Raw genomic sequence first — 11,399 nt, 5'->3', positions numbered from 1 at the left:
TATATATATATATATATATATATATATATATATATATATATATATATATATATATATATATATATATATATATATATATATATATATATATATTTACTCACCTAAAAATCACTAATGTGGAGGAATATTTTACTTTACTTCGGCCGCTAGTGAGATTTCTTGAATGAGTAAAAATTTTATGATAGGAAATAAATACATGGTAAATAAAAAATGTAAAAATTAAAACTAAATAAATTCCAAATCAAAACATAACAAATTAGATTAATAATAATAATAATAATAAGAAAAAACAATAAATGTCAATTGCATGGGCACCCGCCGACCGAACCGTGTATGATAAGGATTTTTATGGTATTTCCAACTTATCAATAATTACTTATTTTATTATTATAATAAGGGGACAATTACACTTTTCTTCTATGATGTTTGGTGTAATTACACGTAAATTTTTTGTAATTTAAAAAATTACATCTAATTAACTTGAGGTGATGGTACTGTAATTATCACAAAAGGTTTACGTAAAACTACATCAAACTTTATGAGTGTATTTATTTCTTATAATAATAATAATAATAATAATAATAATAATAATAGTAATAATAATAATAAATTAGAGAGGAATCCCTGATTTTATTATGTGGGGCTTACAAATTAAAATTTGTGGGTTGGTTGGGTGCAATATACCTAATTAGTAATCAATCAATGTAATTTGAATTTTTGTGTGCTGCAACACATTTAAGTGGACAATAATGCCCACCAAATTACACTAATTATTTCAACAACCAAAACCCCTTTTTTAATCAAAAAAAATAATATAAAAAAAGAAAAGATTTATTTATTTATTTATTTATTTTGAAATATAAGAAATTTGATGCATTGATGATGATAAGGACATCCACCCCCCCCCCCCCCTGGTAGGGGTTATTGTGTAGGTTTCAAAATTTAAATTGGAAGGGATTTATTGCTCTCTGCTCACACACACTCATAATATGGGTACATCACATAAATAAGGATAATTACACTTCTCTTAATATTTGGTGTAATTATATGTAAATTTTTTGTGGTTTAAAAAATTACGTTTAGTACATTTAGAGTTTACTTCTATCTAATAAATAGGTCCCTCCATTAGTGAAAATTCATTGAATTTACTAATATTAACAAAAAAAATTTGAGTAAAAAATAATATTTATCCTCGATTGACTAATTATTGACTTATTGCATGTCAAATAATTTTTTTACAACTAAATTACTGTTATAATGATGAAATATACCTCCTCACATGTATTAACGTGTGAAGATGTATGAGGGTAATTTGGTCGTAGAAAGATTAATTTAACCTGCAATAAGTCAATCAAAAGGTAAATAGAGATTTTTATCTGGTTTTCTTTTTTTTTTTGTTAATATCAATAAATTTGATAAATTTTGACTAAAAGAATGAGACTTACTTGGTAACAAACCTCAAAGTTGCTATATGTAATTTTTCAAACCACAGGGGTTCTACATTTAATTACACCAACTATACGATAAATTATATGCATTTATTATGTGATTGGTGTATAATTTAAGAAGAGTGATTAATTACATATCATATACACGTTTATTTTATGATCTGTTGTATTTGATCAAATTTGATTTAAGTAATTGTACATATATACAAATTTGAGTTCTTAAATATGAACAAATCATCATTCTATGAATCTAATTTCTCTTGTTTGAAGTGACATGAACTCCAAGTAGACAACTTACAAACTTCGGAAGTAAAGTGAGTGGAAAAAATCTAAATTGATCATTTTACCCTTAATTATAATATGGTTAGAGGGATGAATTTGAGACAAAGCTAAAATCTAAGGATACTAACGTCAAGAAATGAACTTGAAAAACTAAAACGATTCTAAATAAAAAACTTAAGAGATTCCTATAATATTTAATCCTAATGAAGAAGAAAATATATATGATGCGGGCATATTTCTAATATCCCTCTGGAGACCTTCAAAACACATGAGAGACCTCTAATCTACTGTACAATGATCCTGGGATGCGGAGAGCCCTTGCTCAAAAGTAATAATCTTTGATCACTAGGTTTTGAAATATTCAAAAATCGCCTACGCCATAAGGTATCCCTGAGACATTCATACTTAGTGAAAAGGACATCAGTCCTACATTAGTAGTGCTACAGTCACTTTTAGCAGTATGGTACGGGCTATCGCCTAAACCACTTCCTGTCACTATTATACGGATATGTGCGGCCCACTACATACCACCGTTCATGAATCTTGATTTAGGATGCACATAGAATTATACAATCCAATCGGTACCTATAAATATTTGCTCTCCCGCATAAAGTACAAACTCTTGCTACTCCAATTCTTTTTGCTCTCTCTCTTAGGGACATGGATCCTCATTAACTTGAGTTTCGGAGAGCCATTGTTGGAAACTCTTCCGACTTGTACTGTATCTGGGAGCATATTAGAGCATTTTGGGTAGTAAAGACATTAAATACTTACTACAAAACATCCAGATACCTTACTGCATTTTTTTGGTACAACATTTGATGTCATCTATGGAAAAACTCTCCAATTCTTTTGAGTACAAAGAATATAGTAGAGACTCCTGGCAAGCCCCAAGCGGCACATGGAAAGCAAATAGCAATTGGTTTCGCGGGCACACACCCCATAAACCTCCTAAAGGCACAAGACCTATTAACTGTGTCAAGAAATGACTTGAAAAGAATGTTTGAGGAATGAGCCGTGGAGAGAGATATCGTCCCTCCACCTCATCCTCCTCTCTAGATGGGATTAGAAGAGCATGGAGATTACGTAGAGCCATACATCCCAGAGCCCATTCCAAATTTGCGATTGGAAAGAGCTCTTCCCAGCTAGAGAAGAAGAGCACCCCTTCCTCCACCTCGCCCTTGAAAGAGTGCTAGAGCTCCATCTAAAGAAGTAAATACCATAGCGATCGCTGGAGAGCAAGGAGATCAGAGAAGCGAATGAGATTCATCAAATGAGGGAACAATTGGATCCACTCAATCACCAAATTGAAGGGTTAAAACAGCCTGCAGTCTTAGCTCCTGAAAATGTGGTCCTTGGGAACGTTGTTACAAGGAGGGGATCACCATTTATACTAAAGACTTTGGCAAAAACTTTGGCTCATAATGTAAAAATTCCTAATCTGCTAAAGTATCATGGTGATAAGTACCCTAAAGAGCACTTGATAGCCTTTGACAATGTCATGCAGTTATATTAACTGTCAGACACCCTTCATTGTCGAATCTTATAACTATCCTTTATGGTGGAGTTCAACAGGGATTATGTTCGTTGGTCCCTACTACTGTCCTGTCATATGATCAGCTCGTCAGAAAATTCCTACATCAGGTTGCAAGCGAGAAGAAGACAAAAAGATCAACAACGCACCTATTCAGCATAAGATAGAAAGATGATGAAACTCTGAGAACTTTCATCAATAGGTTCAAAGTAGAAGTGCTTGATGTGCCCGATTTGAGGGTCAATATAATAACCTCTATCCTGATCCACGGATTGATAAAAAAAAAAAAAGAAAGAAACTCTAGCCTCAGCATGGGCTAGGGGTCCTACTATTGATGTGGAAAAACTACATCTAATGTGTTTTGGATGCATTTCATAGTGTGAACACAATAGATTGGAGGTCTCTCATGTGTTCTGAAAGTCCCTAATAGCATATCAGAAATATCCCCACATCATATATATTTGCTAAAATTAAATATTATAATCAATCCCATTATTTTTTATTTAGAATCACTTTAATTCCTCAAATTCATTTCTTAATATTAACATACCTATGACCATATTATAATTGAGGATAAAATGATCAGTTTAGATATTTTCTTTTTCCCCCCACTTTAGTCCCTAAGTTTGTAAGTAGTCCAACTAAGAATTAATGTCACTTCAAACAAGGAAAATAAGATTGATAGAATGATGATTTGTTTACATTGAAGAACTCAAATTTGTATTTATATACAATAAAAAAAAATTATTTAAATCAAATACAACAGATGATACAATAGTGTTATATTTGATAAGTAGTTATTAACTTTTGGAGGTCTTTTTCAGATCTATCATATTCACACAATAGTTCGGGCACAAAACTTTACAATAAGAAGTCTCGTGTTCACACTTTGATGTGGCCTGTGTTGAATGCGTGCGTGTTTGAGAGAGAGAGAGAGAGAGAGAGACAGCGAACTATTAACATGGATATACACAAGAATCATCAGCTCTCCTCTAATAAACACATAATAAAAAATAAAAATTAAAATAATCATCAGCTCTATACAAGTGCTCTACCCCAAAGGCCTTTACACCATAGCTCAAGTAGCCATATATCAGTGCAAGCGCACCAAACTTTGGAACGTTAACTTTTCTACAACAATAGAACTTCAACCTAAACTAATGCAACCTACGAACATGCATTACATAGCACTACCCTCTGTAGGATTTTCCTCAGTCACAGTTTTATTAAGTGTTTTCTGATCATCTAACACGGGGATATATGCTTCCGTCGTCTTCTTGAGGACATCAGTGGATCCACTCTCAGCTCCTCCACCAGAACTCATCAAACTCTTCTGAACGTCTTCAAACTTGGCAGTAGCCAGCGGAGCCGTACCAACAGTCTTTGCAGAACTTGGTCCCTCTATGGTCAATGCAGCAGCATCGTCTCTAGAAGCATACCAGGTGTTACCACAGGCAACACATTCCAGCTGACAATGCAATTAATATAACAACGATCATTACAGTGGAACATGTGCATCTTGAATAGCCGAGCGAAAGGGATTTTCACTGATTACTTCTGAAGGGATCTAAAAATGAGCAAGAAAGATCCTAGAGACGTTGCCTACTGAAAGATGCTGTAAAATTTTACTTACATAGCCAAAAACCAGCCAGCAGAAATGATGGAAAAGGGACTGTCTCTGTCTCTACTTGTACAACATTCGTTTCTAATAAAGAGTAGTATTAACAGTCCCATAAACCTAGAATAGGTATCTTTGGTAGTATGCTTCAATCACCACATGGACAACTAATCTTAAGACTGGGATTGATTAGATGCTACCAAATTACTGATCTCATAACAGTTAGAGCAATGATCAAAATATTATCTCTTAAGTTCAACGGAGATTTTTGGTGCAAATCAAACTGCCAAGTTAACTTCTGTCCAATTGGATTTCAATTCCTTACACTATAGATATGTAGTTTTCACTGTGAATTGAAACAAGCTAATTTAAGAACCTGATAGCGATCTCCATGTCCAGTCTGAATAATATCTAACAAACCCACTTGTTTCTCCATGCATCTTGTACAACGGGCATCAGTCATCTGGCCATCATAGACAAAAGAAGAACATCAAACTCGTAGGAAAGAAAAAAGAAATGATGAAATAATCGACAATATAGAGCAACTAGGACAGCTGATCTCCATATCAAAACCAAAGAAAACACTGCTTCTATGAAATAATGAATTACACCCTGAATAACCTGCAAGCGCCCCGACTCCTCTGGCTTCCTGCTTGCTATTTCTTCTGCTGTTAAACCTTCCTGTGGAAAGCAAAAGTTTGAACAAGATTAACCGAAATTTCCACTTACAGCAAAACCAGATTTGGCACCCTGTTCTTACACAAGCAACTGTGCAGATATTATAATTTAGCAGCAATGCCAAGCTCCTTGAGCTCATGATATCTGTTAACACCTCAAGGATCACTCAGAAAAGTAGTTTCCTTGGTGAAACGGCTGCCCTTACACCGAACAACCAACCACAAAAAGAACCAGAAAGCAGAGAAAAGGGTACCCTATAACAATTGTTACAAGAAACCAGTTTTTCACGTCAAATCTCAGATGTCGATGGTGTTGTTCTCAGAAGATATTCCAAAATGTTATCCATGCTTGAACAAACTGAGAATTCATGTAGCTAAGCCCAAATACAATCAGATAAAGGTAGCTAGTCGTATACGTACAAAGTAAGGAAAGAAGGTCATTAAATACATCCTGCGATTAGTTTTTACGGGAAAACATTAACACAATTTTTCTGTAAAACACAGGCTCCCATTTGAACCAAAATGTTTATCAAAAGATAGCACTAGCAACAGAGATTTATCCCATCAGTGCACTGCCATAAGATGCGGGAAAATAATATAAACTTATTATGATTGTCAAAGTTTGGTTGTAATATCTTATTTATGTGGACGCCGAAACCATTTCTATGTAATACCAAAAATCTATTGGAAAAAAAGGCAAAATAGCTAGAAGGAGAAGCGAAAAAACAATAAAAAAAAATAAAACAACAAATAAAAAACTCTAAATCAAGAAGATGAAAGGTGTGGACCTTTAATTCGTTAGGCGACATATTCAGTATCTGTGCAGGTTCCAACTCTCTATTCAGAAGACGCCGTGCTAATGCAGCATTGCTCTGCCAAGAATCAAGAATTATGAAGGAAAAAACAAATAAAAATTTAACATGTATGAAGGAGAACGAGCTGCAAAAATAACCAGGGACAGATGTAAAGCATTTCAAAGCACATAATTCCCAGACCAAAATGCCACATTCTCCGGAAATTTCAACATGATAAGCAATAATTAGATCGGGCACCATTGCATGTATAGAACTATAATAAAATCAAGTAATAGCTACCTTAAGATTGAATGCCAACTGCCTCATCTTTTGGTTGTACTTCTGAAAATCTGAAGAAAGTGCATCATGCGCTGCTTTCTCAAGAGCAGCTATGGCAGGAACAGCTGCATCAGGCCAGTCAAATGATACATCATCCTATAAAATGCATATCAAAGGAAAACATCAAAGAATTATAGTACTAACATTTTTTTCTAAAACAAATTCAATCATATCGATGATAGAAACAAGATTCTAGAATAGTCTAGATTTCTAACTGAAGATCTAAACACTTACCTTAGGAGTCTTATCATGAGATTCATTATTGGAGCCACCGCTCTTGCTACTGGGAGTTCTAACATCTGAACCAAACCTTTCTTCCTCATTGTTCTGCTTACTCCCTACAGGAGTGCATATGAATTTAATACATTGAAGAAGCTTTTCCAACCACTTGTCACGCTGTGTTTCCCCAGTCAACTGCTTAAAATTTGAAAGAATAGCATAATATTCTGATGAACTAGCAGCAGTGTTTCCAGTAGTTTCTGGTTTAAGTGATTGAGATCTGCTAAGTCCTTCATCCTCCCTGGAATCATCCAAAAGTGTCATGCTCCTTCTCTTTAAAAGTCTCTTTCTCTTCAAAGGAGCTTCATGATCCACAATAGTATCCTCAGGTGCAAGGTCAGGAAGGTCTCCAAGCCGTGCAAGAGTTTTTTGAACAAGAACATCGATCTCATGCTGCTTGTTCTCTTCATAATCTTTATCTGTTAGCTTAAAGAGCTTCCGCTGTTCAGTATCATATACTTTTTGCACGATGAAACCTGGGTGTTTCTGACGAGAAGGAATCTGCTTATGTAAAGGTATAAAGTGAACCACACACTTATGGAAGACAGATTCTGCAGGTACTTCGTCTCTGTGGAAACTATAAAAGAGTTCCCTCGTATCACATAATGGCCAATTTCCACCGTCTCTTTTTTCCGCCTCCTCTGGACGGTAGAACCACTGCCCTGTTACCATCAATTCCCCTTGCCAGGTTTTAGCAATGTCCTGAGACAAAATAAGAACTTGATACTCATTACAGCAAAGACAACAGCTTGTAGCATAAAAGGGGAACCTCTTTGCTTAAATTCCCATACCCCTTTTTTCAACTTTCTACTACTTGAAACACCACATGTTAAACAGAAACACCACTTATTTTTATTTCTACCATTTCCATTACAAAGTTCAATATACTTTTTCATGCCAACTATATAAAGTTGCACTATAGTACGTTTATTTTTAGTGAGTCCAATCAATACTTCATATCTTCCGAGTTCCATGACACAAATTAATATATTCTCCATACAGTCATACTCCCGGTAGTGCACATTTCTCCATGTTTCAGAATGTGTAAACCAAATACATTTTCATCTGCATAAGTATGAAATCATCAATCTCCACACATTAATTCAAAAGCATTTTTATTTTTACACGAAAATCAAGTAAAAGCAAATTCAACCCTGAAAACACTGGATTTATGTAAATAGGCACCTAGAATCAAAGAAGCACAGAGTATGTTAAAGATCGGAATAGCTACCAGACTTTCAACATATTAAACTCACACCTCAAAGAAGACAACAAAGGTCATTTTTAAATCCAGAACATTTTGATGTTGGGAGTTGGGACTGCCATTATCATGAATATAGATAACCAATCATTTGAAAAATATGCACTTAATCTTCACAAAATTAGATGAAAGGAAGTTCTGGGAAGGACTTAAGGTGACAACTGTACTTCCTTTAGGAGAACACTGTGAAAACCCTTACCAGAAGGTCACCAATGCAACTTTAAGTATCAATACAACATAATTCAGCAAAGCAAACTTGTTTATCATATACCACCATGTTCCTTAGAGAAACTCAAGCATAAAGAAGAGTTTACCTTAATTATGGCCACATAAGGCTTCTGATTCTTATTCTCAGGATGGAAGAGCGCTGGATCCTCCTACAAATAGCATTAAAGTGTGATTCCAGTTATAAATGAGTCACTGAATATTATTGTATAAGAATATGGCCTCTAACAAAGATAACATCACACACCACATCCTCCTAGACATCCCCACATGAGGGCCAAAAAGATTAAGAGGAAAACTGAGACTAGAGGGAATGCACTATGGGGAGAAGAGATTTAGGAAATTATCTCTTCATAAATTTGTGACATAAAAGAAATCAAAAATTGAATAAACAAGCAGAAAATCAGATTATTCGTCACTTAGATTTCCCAAATCTCATGTCACAGTGCCTTACTTCCAAATGCTTAGATAAAATGCAACCTAGTAGCCTGTAGCTTATACACTGTCTAATTCAGTATTCCATTTACCTTTAAATTAACATTTTCCTATAAAATTTGTTACTTATGCCCATGTTGACATCCAATCTGTTATGCAGGTCTATATAAGCCACATAATTTCTCCTTGGTTGTATTGACTCTTAGAATCTTTCGTTCTAAAAATTGCAACACCACCTCAAACAATGAGCATTCATCAAATCTGAGAAGTGCTACAATGCTTAGAGAACCTCCAAACATCCTGCCGAATTGGTAAAATGAGATAAAGGAAGGAATTAACTGTACTCACTTTTGAATTAAATTTTTCTTTGTTTTTTCTTTTCTTTCTCGTTTTTGCTACCACAGGAGAGACAATGATTGCCGAAATCAGTAACAAAAAAGTCCCATTTAGCTACTTCTCTATTTTCCGATCAGCAACAAACACACACCCAGCCCGAAATAAAGACACTTAGACCTCCCCCATACACCAAACTATTCAAAGAATTAACATCAGTAGGACAACCATAAAAACATAGTAAGGAGTATAATATTCCAGCAATTTCCCTAACAAATTCAACCGGAAACCTAAAACCGCAAAAACGTCGTAAGAAAGAATATTAAAGCCCCGCAAAGTGGAGGATCATGATAATCGCTAAAAAAAGTAATCCAGAACAAAAGAAACAGACTCACGAGCCAATATTGGTGGCCATTGTACTCGAACGACTCGTAATGATTCCTCCTCCCTCTCCCCCTCCCGGAAACCCTAACCACCGTACCCATCGGCTGCGCCTCCACATCACCCTGCTCCTCGTTCTCGCTCGCCGCCTCCGACTCCGGCTCAGGCTCTTCCTTTTCCTTCTTCTTCTTCTTCTTCTTCCGCTCGGCCAATTCTGCTTCCTCCATTTCTTTCTTCTCATCGTCCTCGTCGGGGAAGTGCACCATTTTACGCTTCCTTTGTTTTACGTTCTCATCGCCGTTTGAGTCGCGACGTCGCTGCGGCGCGTCGTCCTCGTCGTCGCTGGTCAACGCCTGCGCAAACCGTCGGTTCCCCATATAATTTTCACCGCTCCCCTGTTCTCTGTGTGCGTGTGTGTAAAGACAGTCAAGAGGTTGTAGTTTGGGAAAGCCAACGCGCCGCGGCCAGGTGTGGGGTTTACGCCACAACTATAACTGGAAACGTTACTCCCTTTCATAGGACACTACATTGTACAATTTGTGTGGCTTTCTTGTATTAATAGTAGGGATAATCACACTTTTTTATTCGGAAATTTGATATAATTACACATAAATTTTTTATGTTTAAAAAATCGTACCAGAATTAACGGGTTAAGGATGAATTGTGTTGGTCTTGGGCTAGTAAAAAAAAAAAAATATATTTTAGTAATCGAGTTTGATTTTATATTTACATAAAATATATGTACCACACTCGACCGCAATAATAATAATAATAAGATCAGGTTTTGATAATACATATGATAATATTCAAGATAATAATAAAAATTACAATATTTTTTATTGTATTGCATAATATATCTATCTTCTATATTATAAATGTGTGAATGATTTGTCATATTTTATATTTTTTCTACGGTGCCAATATGTCCTTTTGTGTAACAATCGAATTATAAATGTATGTGTCTAAATAAATAATTTTTATAATAATAGTTTTAATTATGTACATAGTTGAATTGAAATAGAATTCTAATAAAAATATAATAATAATAAAGAGTTTTATTCGCAATTAATAATTATTTAAAAATTTTAATAGTAATTGGAAAAAATATATAGGCTATATAAATAGAAGAAGATACGACGTAAAAACTTGAAAAAATATTTTTTATGATAGAAAAGTAATTAGTGGGACAATGTCCCATTATTTTTATTATTTATTTTTGTGATCATCAAAGTAAAGTAATATTTATTGAGAATGTACGAGGGTTATTGAAAAAATATTTGACAATAAATATCAATTTCCATTTATTTTTTCTAATTGTTATTATTAGCAAATTCATTGAATTATGACTAATGGAGACTTATTTGTTAAACAAAAACAAACCTTAGGTTGTGATAGATGTAATTTTTCAAACTACAGGAGGCCTACGTGTAATTACATCAAACATTAGGGAACAGGAGTGTGATTATCCCTGAATATTATTAAAGAAAGATTAATTACAGTTATACCCTCTAAAAATACAAAATTATACTTTTTCCTAAAAAGTTTCATAACTACACTTAGATCCCTTCCAAAGATTTACTACTTACAACTAAACCTCGTTCACTACAATTTGGATGAAAAATACTGACACAGCAAAAATTACATAAATTTTTTATTATACTTTTCATCCAATATTTTCATATAATAATTTTGTATTTATAGAAAAAATTAATAATGTTAATCTCACTCCTTTGTAAGTTTAAAAATATACATATAAATATTAAATGAGGGGCAAAATAAAAAAAAATATGCAA

General features: G+C 34.2%; 1 protein-coding gene across 2 annotated transcripts; it reads right to left on the bottom strand.

The window, feature by feature from the left end:
- LOC105157865 lies at positions 4,205-10,120 on the bottom strand. Of its 2 annotated transcripts, none has more exons than XM_020695429.1 (8): positions 9,621-10,120; positions 8,547-8,609; positions 6,927-7,673; positions 6,654-6,788; positions 6,348-6,431; positions 5,492-5,563; positions 5,259-5,345; positions 4,205-4,732 (listed from the first exon to the last, which is right to left on the bottom strand). In XM_020695429.1, the coding sequence occupies exons 1-8, from the start codon at positions 9,981-9,983 to the stop codon at positions 4,445-4,447; spliced, it is 1,839 nt and encodes a 612-aa protein (XP_020551088.1). In that variant the 5' UTR covers positions 9,984-10,120; the 3' UTR covers positions 4,205-4,444. The 2 variants fall into 2 exon arrangements, with proteins under 2 accessions (XP_020551088.1, XP_011072667.1); XM_011074365.1 differs by having other exon boundaries at positions 5,504-5,563.

The sequence above is a fragment of the Sesamum indicum genome, linkage group LG1, assembly GCF_000512975.1.
Source record: "Sesamum indicum cultivar Zhongzhi No. 13 linkage group LG1, S_indicum_v1.0, whole genome shotgun sequence".
Taxonomy (NCBI): domain Eukaryota; kingdom Viridiplantae; phylum Streptophyta; class Magnoliopsida; order Lamiales; family Pedaliaceae; genus Sesamum; species Sesamum indicum.
This window is presented reverse-complemented; position numbering and strand designations above follow the sequence as displayed.